General features: G+C 32.6%; 1 protein-coding gene across 2 annotated transcripts in view; it reads right to left on the reverse strand.

Annotated features, from left to right (window-relative positions):
- Positions 1 to 262: 262 nt before the first annotated feature.
- The window catches only part of PTEN (phosphatase and tensin homolog), a 103686-nt gene continuing 89734 nt past the window's right edge, over positions 263 to 14214 (reverse strand). The window contains exons 6-8 of one of the 2 annotated variants that reach the window (XM_027529216.1): positions 11069 to 11235; positions 8486 to 8710; positions 263 to 6031 (exon numbers count right to left, since the gene is read on the reverse strand). In XM_027529216.1, the coding sequence (XP_027385017.1) occupies positions 5846 to 6031; positions 8486 to 8710; positions 11069 to 11235 (578 nt within the window). In that variant the 3' untranslated portion in view covers positions 263 to 5845. The remainder of the gene's footprint in view (positions 6032 to 8485; positions 8711 to 11068; positions 11236 to 14214) is intronic. The other variant, XM_027529217.1, reaches the window with a different exon arrangement.

Here is a 14214-nt window from a genome sequence, read left to right on the forward strand (position 1 = left end):
ACTCCAGAACAAACAAAATCTCTAACCACTTTAAGAACAGATGAGAATCCACATGCAACAAAGGAGATATAAATATTTTTAATTGAAAAAATGAAAAATATAAATCCTTGTTAAACATTTCATTTAAAAATATGCAGCTTTATTTTAAAATGTGGTAATGCTCAAAAATGGCAGTTGACTTCACTCATATATGTAAAAATGTTGGTAAAATATCAATACATTGGTTTGTAAGTTATGTATTGCCCTCCAGCTAAATTTTTTCCACCAAAATTCTTAACTGTCAGGAAAAGTCTTATGTCCTAAGCCCACCATTATCAAACATGGTTAAGTTCCAGAGCTAAATGCGAACCATTCAAGAAATAGGTTTTGATGTGACAGAAGTCTCATGAGCACAGATATAGAGACAGCTAAGTGATAAACCAGCAGTAACTTTCTTTTTTGCAGGTGTTTAATTCACTCTAAATTGAGCAACTGTTTGGGAATTATAAAGAGTGAAAAGCTCATCCTTCTTTTCCAACTTATAAGGGAAATAGAAAGGTGATGATGAAATTAACTAATAGTGTTTCATACATTCTGTTTAACACATAATCCCAAAATGCAAATGTTTGAAATAGTTTTTGAAGAGAAATATCTACAATCTTAAGCCTGTCTATTCTAAATAAATGTAACTGTCTTATTTACCTAGACATGTATTATTGTGATGCCAACAATATTTAAACATCTATGACTGACCCACTGAATTGGAAAGGGCTCTCCAGTACACACATAATCTGCATCTGCAGCACTAGAAAGAATCCAATCAATGTCCATTTTCTGATGCAATTTAACATTCTACAAATCCATGAGAGAAATACTAAGCTTAAAGGCTTTGAGAGTATGCACAGTACAAATTTCACTATTTAAAGAAAATATATACATGAATATACAAGAAAAAAAACATGATTGTATAGTCACTGAAGTATTAATGGCTATTTCCAGGTGGTGGGATTATGAGTGAAGATTTTTTTATGGGAAACTGTTCTCAACATAGCTAACTTAAAAACCAAAGGGTATTCTCAACCAATGAAACTACTGTCCTTTACTGACTTCACATTACAAACTTTTAAAGCTACCAACATATGTATTTGTCAGAGTGGCTACATATATTCTGATACACTTGGAAGATCTCTTAAAAGATGGAAAAATAGCAAGATCATAAAAGAATATATTTACTCTAAAATTAAAAGCCATTGATAATCATTAGGTTTCCTACAGATACATAATTCCATAGGAAAATCAGTCTCTTTCATCTCATCTTTAGAAGTTTTTAAATGTTTTTCTCTATTATCTTTTTTGCTAGTTTTTTACGTATTTATACCAGTTTGGACTGAATATTTACACTATTTCCATTCACAAACATTCCTGCTTATCAAAACTTACCATCTAGCCATTTAAGACTAAGTTTTAGATCTGTGGCTAATTATCTGGCAAGAATAAAAGAATAAGAAAAGTTTCACATTAGCAGCAAATTAACTAGATTTAAGGGTCTTGATTTGTTGTGAGCCTTTGGAAGCCTGCATATTAAACACCGGTGATTTTTAAATTCTCAATGGAAATGGTGATGGCATTCACTTAACCAAGCTAGCTCAAATTAAGGGTAGTGAGAACATGCAATTAAGAAAAAAAAAAACAGTAAATTCCTATTTTCCAGACACCACCAAGATCATCTTATAAATCAGAATGATCTTAGACTCCAGGATGGTTTTCATCCATACTTAAGATATCTAAAAAGAAAAAAAATGTGTGTACTCACACACACACACACTTTTCATACTTTATATATTATTCACTTTTTCAAAGTTAGAGAAAATGTAAACTTGAAATAACATTAAATTGTTACATAAATGATCTGCTTTAACATTCGTATAAGCTACACTTTCACTTATTACCTTACTATGCTTTGTGAAAGGATATGCCTTACTTAGTTTTTGCGCTCTTAAAAATATGAGAAATAAGATTAAGTTCAGGAACATGAAGTCTTTAGACTATTGTGGAATATCAATTTTTAAAGAGTATAAGTCACAATGAACAGATGAAGCTTCCCATGTTGATGGCGTATTACAGAATCAAAGAATGGAAAAGCCACAAAATTGAAATCTGAGATATCAAATCCATTCTGGGCAATTATCTTCAGACACCCCACTTAGTAGAATATATATATATATAGATATATGCATGATTTTTCAAAAATCGTGAACATTTTGGGATTAGCGTATTATTTAATATGTGCAATTTAAATTGTGCTTGAAACAATTTACTAAGTATTAGACTAAGATCCTAAAAAAGCTAAATGCCTCTCAAACATGAGTAGATTGGTACTCTACTCCCAAACTGATAAGGGCCCATGTTTTTATGTAACTGCAGGCGTTGAAGGACAGCAGGGGGTTAAAAAAAAACCTTACAAAAAACTTATTAATTACATTTGGCTGCCCATCATTAAAATGTCAATGAACCTAAGCAATTTAAATTATAAATATTCTCATTTAATAAAACACCCACACAATGACAAGAATGAGACTTTAATCAGTTTTAAGTGGAGTTTATAACACTAAGAGATAAAGGGCTGTTAACAAACACAATAACAAATGGACATCTGATTGGTAGGAGGCATTATCCTGTACACATCGTATTTTTTGTGTATCCTCAGTGCATAGCATTTACACACAGAGCCACTGCTGCACAGCACAAGAGTATCTGAAGAGGCTGAATCAGAGTAAGGCTGTTGAACAGACTGAAATTTTTTAGTATATATATTCTATATGAAAACAGATTGAACTTTTGAACTGGCAGGGTAGAAGGCAACTCTGCCAAACACTGCAGTTAAAGCCCCCACTTTAGTGCACAGTTCCACCCCTTCCATCTGCATGCATGACACATTAACAGTATTTAAAGGTAAACGAGGCACTTTGTGGCAACCACAGCCATCGTTATGAACATATTGCACAAATTTTCTAGAACTAAACATTAACTTGTACCCTACTTTTATTTTTTAAAGCTGAAACATTTGATGCTGCCGGTAAACTCCACTCAAGTTTATAACCTGTGCCACAGTGAAAAATGGTGATGCTATTTACTCAACTACCCTTTAATAATAATGGCAGAAAAATGTTCAAGAGGAGCTACAGAGGACTTGGGATGGTACAGGGCCCCAGTTGTAAGCTTTCTTAAAAGTGATGCCTTCAAGTAACTTCAGACAAGTAAGCGGCTGCACATCCAAAAAGTCTAAGAAAACATTCCAGAAACTCAGAGATTTACCTACAGAATGCATTTCAGGCTAATCATGAATACTGTCATAAATAAAGTTTTAATTAGGACTCGGAAACCTTTCAGTCATAGCAATTCTTGTCAAATTCTATGGGCATGGTAACTGAAATAAAGGAGAGTAGTATGTATAATATATATTTATATATATATAATATATATAATGCCATTTTTCCATTTCCAATGACTACACCATAAAATGTAAGCAAGGCTTCTCAAAAACATCGAAACATTCAAAATCAAAACCCTCATTCAGACCTTCACATTCCAAAGGAAAAATAATAACAGTGCAAAAGCCCATTATAATGTCATTATTTATGACCTGGCCCTCCATGTTACATATTGGAACAATACAAGTTATGCTTTAATATACTGTGCCCAAAACTGTAACAAACAACAGTATTAATAACTATCTTCAAAACACAAATAGTTGATTTTCATTTTAGTCAACAGTTTTCAGCTTTTATGAAAGACAAGGTGAGATAAATTTCAATGATAAGGGCTGAGGAATAGGTGTCTCTAACTTTACCAATTTAACTTATGAGCAGTCAATCAATTCTCTACATATCAGTGTTTAAATATAAATGTGTAAATACTAACCGCTTTGTTAAAAAATTTTAAAACCTTATTTTTTGAATGAAACTGACGAGGTATGGAAAACATGTCAAGATTATTTACTAAAGAATATTTTAGATGAAGTTCTGCCTAATCTATTTACCATCAAACTCTATAAATGCTGCTCTAGTAGGTCCTATGCAATCTGTATTTGTAAATTAACTAGGTCAGACCACAGCTAGTGAACAATTTCAGCACCAATAAGTTATTGAAAATGAGATTTTACACCAATAAGAAATAAATTGGCTGGATAGTCAAATGTTTCAAGGTCAAGGTGTAATTTGAAAGATATCAAATTTCTGGGAAAAAAATGATTTTTAATCATATCTTCACATTAACTTTACAATAGTAGTTGTACTCTGCTTAAAATCATATGCAGTCTGGGCATATCAAATATATGATATTTAAGAAGTGAAATTGAAGCCCTAATCCTAACTCTAGCACTATGAAAAATGATTCAACACTGCACATTTAAAAAAATCTATTCTTTCAATAGCAAATTGATAAAAGCATTATGTGGGACAATTTCTACTGAAAAAGTAAATGACTTATTATTTGTGCAGTGTTGAAAATTTACTGCAACTCTAATTTCCTTTTTAACACAAATAACGTCCTTTTAAATATAAACATTATATGTATTCAATATTCAAGTAAAATTCCCTAACAGTTAATGACATTTAAAAAATGTGCAAAACTGCAAAACTCATTGTAATAGAATGTGTAAGGTCAAAAGGGTGGAACGGCTGACATCTATTGGATTGAATAAGTGCATCATAAATTTTTAAAGAAAAAAAAACCGCTTACTGTAGAATCTCAAATTGAAATTTCCTGTGCAGCATTACAAAATATTGTATATTTAATGAGAAAAAAGAAGCTTGTAGGCAGCACATGAAGCATCCACAGCAGGTACATGATTGAAAACTAATAACGTTAAGTGTAAGTTGTTGACTGATGTAGGTACTAATAGCATCTGACTTTTAGCACTGGCCTTGATTACACAGGAGATGGAGCAGTCATTACAACTGAGAAAACATATTTAATAAATCATTGTCGATTTTTATAATGTTTCAAGCCCATTCTTTGTTGATAGCCTCCACATTTGTATGGTTAAGTCATTGTTGCTGTGTTTCTTATCTATGACCACATTACTTTTAAATCCCTTCATTTGTGGATTCTGAAGATGTTGTGGAAGGTTCATTCCTGTACCCCAATACAGATTCACTCCCTCTAGCTGCCTTTTCTAGCACCAATATGCTTAAAAAAAATAAAATGCACAAATAACAAGCAGTGACAGCGGCCAATTCCTCAAACGTCCAGATTAATAACTGTAGCATGCTAAAGAAAGGTGCGTGTAAATAGCTGGAGATGGTATATGGTCCAGAGTCCAGCACACAACAAATGCCTTTCTGAGCATTCCCTCCATTCCCCTAACCCGAATACATGCATTAGAATGTAGCAAAACCTTTTAGAAACTCCTCTTAGCCAACTGCAAACTTATCTGTTGCCACAAGTGCAAAGGGGTAGGATGTGAACCTGTGTATCACAAAGCTCTTTAGCCACTTCAGTTGGTGACAGAACACAAAATGAGAAATTCCTACGTATACACATCAGTCTGTCTCCACTTTTTATAAAACTGGAATAAAATGGGAAAGTGCCATCTTTATTCATCCTAATTGAATTTTAAATGTCCTTTTGACACAAAAAGGTATATACATGACACTACACAATCTTTTTTCAACTGGACAACAAGTGTCAAAACCCTGTGGATGTATAGGGTAAAACAAGATTGGTCAGGAAAAGAGAATTGTTCCTATAACTGGTAATCTGACACAATGTCCTATTGCCATTAAAAAAAAAAAAAAAAGGTCCATTTTCAGTTTATTCAAGTTTGTTTTCATGGTGTTTTATCCCTCTTGATAAAAAAAAAAAATCAGACTTTTGTAATTTGTGTATGCTGATCTTCATCAAAAGGTTCATTCTCTGGATCAGAGTCAGTGGTGTCAGAATATCTATAATGATCAGGTTCATTGTCACTAACATCTGGTGTTACAGAAGTTGAACTGCTAGCCTCTGGATTTGATGACTCCTCTACTGTTTTTGTGAAGTACAGCTTCACCTAGAGAAAGAAGAGAAAGTGTAAATGAAAAATCAATAAATCTGACCACCCTCAAAGATACATATCTTTATCAGATTCATTTTCAAGTACTATGACATATATAATCTTTAAAGAGCCTTTTAAATGACATTCTCAAGATTTCCTACATTTTCTTTCTTGGTATACACTGAAAAGAAACTGGGATGTTAATATACTACGCGTTTTTTTAAATAAGCATAAACTACAGGCATTAATGAAATAATTCTACAAAAGAAATGTACTGATTTCAATAGTCCACATAATATTTTTTCAATCACAAAATTCAACTCACAAAGAGTTGAGTTTCAAAAGAATATTTCACTTACAGCCTGTCTGAAATTCAACGTATTTTCTAATACAGATAACATTAACAATGATGTTTAGGATTCCATTCGCCCTAAAAACTTCACTGAAAGGGAGTAATAAAAAAGTTAATATCATACAGCGCTCTAAACAGTGAACCAACGACCTTTACAAGCAGAGCTGGAATAACTGTCAAAACAACTCTACAAGATAGGTCTTTCTCTTTTAAAAGAGAGAAAGCTATAGTTCAGAAAGGCTAGGACACTTGCTAAAGGCCACGTATCTAGTAGGCAGTGGATGTGGGATTTAAATTAGATCTGACATCCAATTCTTTGATCAGTCTATTGTATCTACAGCCCTGCCCACATGATCCAAGAGTCATTATGCACTCTTCTTTTTCTTACATTCAATAACCACTCCATCAGGAAAGCCTTTTAGTTCCACCTTCAACTAGTGTCCTAGCTTCACTCTTGCCCTCCTCTAGCCTTCATTTGAAAGGAGAGGACAGAGGAAACTTTTAAAGACAAAAATCAGGTTACATCTTTCCTGTGGAGAACACACTCAATGTATTCACACTTGGACTGATGTGTGTGAGTCAAAATGATTTCTTATCTATTGCTCTTCAAATACACTAAGCTCACTCTTGTCTCAGGGTTTCTACATCTGCTCTTTCCTCTTTTCCCAGATATTTTATAGCTCCCTCATTTCACTTAGGCCTCTAATTAAAGTCAATTTCTTGGAGAGGCCTTCTCTAATCATCCCACTAAAAAATACACCAAGGCCACTCTCTCTCCTATCTCTGCTTTATTTTTCCAAAGCACTTACCATTATATGATATTATATGTGTTTACTGATAACTGCAATAGCTTTATTTGTAATAACAAATATAAAACCTCTTGTAACATTAAAACAAAAAAAATAAAATTAGAGTAAGTCACACTTTAAAAGCTAGTAACTGAGGAAAATGTAGACAGAGAAAAGAAAGTAAACAAACTTACAAATTCTACAAGACACTTCAAAACACTTTAAATATAAGATCTGAAGGCACTTATTAGCTCCATTTTCACTTGAAACAGGTAGCCCCTCTTTATTTTTATTACTACTAGCAATATCCTTAAACTTATATGATTAAGTTTGCTACATGTTATAAAAATGGAATGAAGAGAGAATTTTAAAAAAGAAAGGAAGAGGGTGTGGAGAAAGGGAGAGAAAAATCAGTTACAATACAGAAGAAGAAATGAGAAGAAGAAAAAAATGGCAAACAACCATTAGGGAATGTTCACAAGTCAGATTTTTAACCTGATTTGAATTCTCATCTATAAATATAAACAAAAGTACACAAATACGTGTGACATAGATAAAAGTAAAATGAATCAAATAATTCCGTAACAAGAGGAGGTAGGCAGAGTTTAAAAAAAAGGAAGAAGAGGAGAGGATGATCAGAGAAGGCCTTTCGGAGCACATGAGATTGAAGCGAAGGTTAGGATGTAAGGAGGACAGCCAAGTGAAGGGCAGGGAAAGGCCAAGGGCTGGAGAGCTATGGGGAGAAGGAAACGAACTGGAAAGACCTGAAGCAACTGAAGAACTGACAAGAGACCATCCTGAATGAACTGCAGGAAGAGAATGTGGCTAGACTAGGTGTAGAAAGTAGTCCCATGCTAAATTATACAGTTTCCTGCAGGTCCCATCAAAAAACCACAGATCTTTAAAAAGTATAAACAAGACTGATACAATCAAGTCATTTTTAAGATCGCTCTAAGGAGTTGAGAACAAAATGGAGAGGGAGAAGGGTAGAAGCAGTGAAAACATTCCATATGAATCATTCCTAAAGGGCTGAGTTCCTTCCCACTTCCTTCTTCACCTATTCTTACTTCATATTCAACTTAAATCCCCTCCCCAACCTATGCCCCGTATTTCACCAAATTGCAAAGAACAGGGTAAGGAAAAGGTAGCCTTTTGACTCTCTGTGCATCCTGGATTTCATTAGAAAGTTTTAGGTTACTGCTACGTGAACAATGCTTATGATTTACTTCGTTTAAAAATTAACCGTCCAAGTCTTTCACCAGCTATATACCTAGAATAAAACAAACACACAGAGCCACTCATCAACTTGTCAATATGTTTTTAACTGACCTTAAAATTTGGAGAAAAGTATCGGTTGGCCTTGTCTTTATTTGCTTTGTCGAGATCATTTTTTGTTAAAGTGAGTACTAGATATTCCTTGTCATTATCTGCACGCTCTATACTGCAAATACTATCAATTTCTTGATCACATAGACTTCCATTTTCTACTTTTTCTGAGGTTTCCTCTGGTCCTGGTATGAAGAATGTGTTTACCCAAAAGTGAAACATTTTGTCCTTTAAAAAAAAAAAAGCATATTTGAATTTTTTTTTTAAAAACAATGCTAATTTATTCAACATTTGTCCTAGGAAGTGAACACATCATGCCATGTGCTATTTAATATTCCCAACAAAGGTAAACACAAAAACTAATACTGGGCAATCTATGGGTTATCTGTCTACAGCATCTAACTCCCATAGGAAGTTTCCTTTAATTCAAATCTAGACCAAAATGTAGTTCCACAAGTGCTAAAATAAACTTACTTTAATACCTTAAGTAAAATATCTTTTCTAGTCTAATGGTAGTTTTTTAAAGTGTTGAGTTTATATTATATACTAAAAAAATTCAGAAATGGATTTAATTTCCTCTGTGTTTCAACAAGCTATTACAAAATTTACTTTAACAAAAGCTCCTGAAATGTCAGTACAACTTTCCAATGAAGCACTGAAAGGTGTTACGAACTTCAACTTTTCATTGTTACAAAATGCCCACTTTAAAAAAAAAAAAAACTTCTTACTAATAACAAGGTCTTGTAAATTAAAACAAAAATCACATCAGAAATTCACTACTTCAAACCTTTCCTGATCAACATAGAAACTGTTCTCTCTTGATTAGTGGAACTGGCCTGTATGCATCATTTGACAATTAATGATGTACAGCCCTGTGACATCTTATCTGGTACCTTAACCTGCCATTTAAACCTTTTATTCTAATTTATCTTCAAGTTTATTTTCCTGGGAAGATGGTAAGAACCTTAAGGAACTTATGTCTTAAATGTTTTTGTATCTTTTAACAGCACCTAGCACAGCAATTTTATAATGTGGTAGAAGTCTTTTTAAAATGTCTTATTAATTTCAATTATTTTAGCAAAGTTACTGAGTTAGTAACTACACACATACTTCACTTAAAGAGTCAGAAGAAAATAAACTAGTAAAATTTAAAACTTTAAAAACTGTGGATTGTGCTAAAGCACTAATTATAGAAAAACTGCTTTGTTTAAAACACACCAAACTCTTACAACATGCAAGGAATATCACATAAAATGGAAATAAATGTAAGGTAATTCAAGATACACAAATTATTATAAATATTTAACTTAACCTTCAATTTTACATGTGTTAATGTAAATTGGAAGAATAAGAATTAGTGCACTCCTAAAAGTATTGAAAATGTGATACAGGTGCTTACTTTTAAAAGCAAAATATAAAATTTTTATGTGTGCTATTCTTACAATGAATAAAAGAAAAAGTTTACCTTAACTGCAAAACATTTATTAATACCTCTTGGATTATTGAAAAATATATTTTCAAAGTTATGGAGATATACTTAACTTTTATTTATATAGTACACATAGGAAATGGGTTTCTGGTGAAAAAAAATCAGTTTTACATCTTGTGATTTTCTAGCTACTTGGATTCTGGATAAAGAAAAATATATTTCTTCTGATAAGCAAAATACAAGTCAAAATTTTTGTAGTAAATGAAGCTTCCTTATTTTCTCTCAACAACAACAATAAAAAGCTAAAATTCAGGAAAAGGAAATCAATCTGACTATGGAGACTGTCTAAAGATTAGTGATACACTACTAGCTGGTATGTTTTGGAGGCAGGAACAATACACACAACCACTGTTTCTGCTCGTTACTATCTAAATATTCTGCACCTTAGGCTCACCTTAAATGTTCACACTCAGTATTTTAAACCAAGACTGTTTTAAAATGAGCTCCTATATTCTCTAAACATAGCTCAGTGAGATGCAAACCTCACTGACTTTCTAAACGTGTATATTTAAATACCACATTTTTTCATTCTTTATTACTTCCTCTTCATATTTATTCCTCGCCTAGCTAAAAATTGAAATACTCAGTAAATCTGAAGAAGCTAAATATAAAATGACCCAGTCTCAACAAACATTAACCAAAATGGGGGAAACAGATTTTATTTTTACAAACAGACCAAAATTTTTTTTCAAACTTGTGCCCCATGCTTACTTCTCGGTTTCATCAATCATCTCTTCTAAAAGGACTGTAACTGATTGAATGGGGTACATATGCAATCTTTAATATTTTTACAGAATTTATCTGCATAACCCAAGTTAAGAAAAATTCATCTCAAATTACAATGTCAGATGGCCTTTTCCTTCTCCTAGGACTATGTACCACTATAATGGCTCACTGATGCCATAGTAAGCAAAGCCTGTGCAGATTTAGTAGAAAACTATTCATGATTTATTAGATGTCAGACAGAAAACACATCTTTTAGTCTCTCCTTTCAGAATGATTTCTGCCCAACTAAATGCTTTAAGCAAAAGATCTGAGGTTACTATTCAAGGTATGGTTATTTTGGATATTTTTCCCAAAAAAAGTAAAGAGCAAACCTTTTTTAGCATCTTGTTCTGTTTGTGGAAGAACTCTACTTTGATGTCACCACACACAGGCAATGGCTGAGGGAACTCAAAGTACATGAACTTGTCTTCCCGTCGTGTGGGTCCTGAATTGGAGGAATATATCTTCACCTTTAGCTGGCAGACCACAAACTGAGGATCTGCATGGTCAAATACATACTAGTATCACTTCACAGGAAATGTCTTTAACTGTCAAAAGCTATTTTGATGATTAGTATTAGCAACAGACACAAAGTAGTAATTTTGCATCTTTAATGCCCCAACTAAAACAAATCAATAGATAGAAAATAACAAACAGGTAGATAGATAGAAATAAATCAGTGGAAATAAACTACAGCAAAATATAATCAATACCAGATTTTCCCTAATTTGTACCGTCAATATGAGGTAACATTAAAAGGAACTTTTAAAACAGGTATTTGCTGCAGTATTTTAAAGTCTGTAACACAGAATAAAAACCACAAAATACCAATCCTTACACATTTAGAAGAAGAAAATATAACCTATAACAAAGTTATAATACATTCCATAAACACAAGTTTCAACAATTATAAAAATATTAACCATATTTCATTTTACCTATAATTCATATTTTATTTTTAAAGGTATATAAAGCCACCACAAGAAACAGGAAGAGATTTGAAGTGTCTGCAAAGAAATGCAACAGACATCAAGTACAAATTATAGCACAATCTCCCTCTCTTCAAAGCACATTCCAGTTTCATTAACAAGTATTTTGACTTTGGTCCATGTCTGTTTTAAAATAAATGGTAAAAAAAAAAATAATAATAATAAAAATAAAATAATCTCAAAATATATTGTTTATATTAGCAATGCAATTAAAAGGCAGCTAAGTGTGAAAAGAAAGGCTTATGTGTTTTATTTTTTAAATCTGCTCATAAATACATTTATACTAATGACACTGATGACAGAATTTGGCTTCAAGTTACGAACATTAAGATCCTAGCAGTTAAGAAAGAAAGTAATTAAACTGAGGAGGGAAGAAGTGGGTTTTTAAAGTTTCAAAACATACCAAGATAATTAAGAAATAAAAACATAAGCTTATGTAAAGTAAATGAGAAATACATAAATATATAGACATAAAGTTCTCAGCACCAAAAGACATCATCCTTAAATATGGGGGGGAAAATGTATCACATTCTTTATCAATGTGACCACAACTCTAAAGGCAAAAAGCTTATTCAAGCTAAATAAATTTTCCACTATAATAAACACCTACTGGCTCATCTATACAATACTTAATGCAATATCATCAATCACATAATAAATAAATAGTAAGCTTGATAAAAAGCATGAGTGTTTACTGCAATATGGATTTGTGAGACATTGATGAGAAAAAGGAACTCTAAAAAGAGAAATGTTACACTAACAACCTATCAATAATCTTCACTTCCTTGACTAAAGATTCAAAGTACAATGAGCTATTTTACAAGACTTAATTTGACACTGAAAATTTCACTGAGAAGTCCAGCTTGAAGAAGTGAACAAAGTATGATTTTAAAACTGTGATAAAAACCAATCAGGATGAAAATGCCTTGTAATTATATTAATTCAAACTCCACTAATTCAGAATCTGATCATCTTAATCTCAGGAGTTTAAAAAGCAAATTAACTGTGAAATCTGAATTAACAGATTTTAATTAAACTACATCTAAAATGTGCGCCTTCAAGACTTTTAGAATTATATAAATAAATAATCTTATTAGAAATTAGTGTTACTTAGATATTTCCTCAAAAAACTAAGCTAAAGTTTTAATAAGTGAAAAATATTCCCTCAAATCCCTAAAGAAGACAATTTTCTTTAAAGTATAAATTTCACATTTTAGATAGATAAGACCAAACTTAACAGAAGTCCAACATTAGTATGGTTCTTTTGACTAAGACACAACTGATATATATATATATATATGTCTTTGATAGGATAAATGGTGCTCTAATAGAACAGAAATGAAATAAAACTTAGAATTTTTTTTTGGATGGACATATATTGATATACTATGAGAAAAATCACAGTGATCATCTTTTATTAACTTTTTTAACCCTTTTAGATATATAGAAGATAGCAACTTTTTCTTTATTTAGAAATATTAAGACAATAATCAAATAAGAAAAAGGTCGTTAACCCCTGACAACTTTGCAGAAGATACTTTATTTTTACGTTTCGTTTTCTTCACTGATTCCTCTTCCTCCTCCTAAACCGAAACCATTATGAATCCTGTTTGTCTCAGTCCTCACACTATTTCCGTCTGAGCCTTCCCATATTCTCAGTTCAGTCGCTCAGTCGTGTCCGACTCTTTGCAACCCCATGAATCGCAGCACGCCATGCCTCCCTGTTTATCACCAACTCCCGTGAGTTCACTCAAACTCACATCCATCGAGTTGGTGATGCCATCCAGCCATCTCATCCTCTGTCGTCCCCTTCTCCTCCTGCCCCCAAACCCTCCCAGCATCAGAGTCTTTTCCAATGAGTCAACTCTTCCATGAGGTGGCCAAAGTTCTGGAGTTTCAGCTTTAGCATCATTCCTTCCAAAGAACACCCAGGACTGATTTCATATTCTAGCCCTATTCCAAATTTATATGAAAGGCTTAACTACCATGTCTTGTTCCTGATGCTTCTCAAAATATGACATATCTTTCACATAAGTTCAAATCCATACTTTCAAGTACCAAGTGAATATGTTCATGTAAACAGCTCACCTTTACCTGATTTAAAACATATGTTTAAAACCAAAATATCAACATTCATGTCTCCAAGTCTCAGATTCCCTTTTCTTTCTTCCCTTTCCTGTGACTTATTCACCTGACCAGAGTAAAATATTTAGATATAAATGGCAAAAGAAAAACTAATCATTTGACTGCCCTAGCAAAGCATACCTGGCTTAAAGAAAGTCATGTTAATTCAACTGTTTAAATTTCACTGTTTTTTCTTCCCTCGTGCAATCACTACTTTCTACAAAACTGTACCCAACTACAGCTTAAGCTATGATCACTGACAACTAGTATTTATCAAATCAAGTCTGATATGCCTATCTGGAGTCTTCTAACAGTCAGCCACACATTTTATTCCTATTCTATTCTCCATCTCTATATTTCTTGTC

Source organism: Bos indicus x Bos taurus, chromosome 26 (genome assembly GCF_003369695.1).
Source record: "Bos indicus x Bos taurus breed Angus x Brahman F1 hybrid chromosome 26, Bos_hybrid_MaternalHap_v2.0, whole genome shotgun sequence".
Lineage (NCBI taxonomy): Eukaryota > Metazoa > Chordata > Mammalia > Artiodactyla > Bovidae > Bos > Bos indicus x Bos taurus.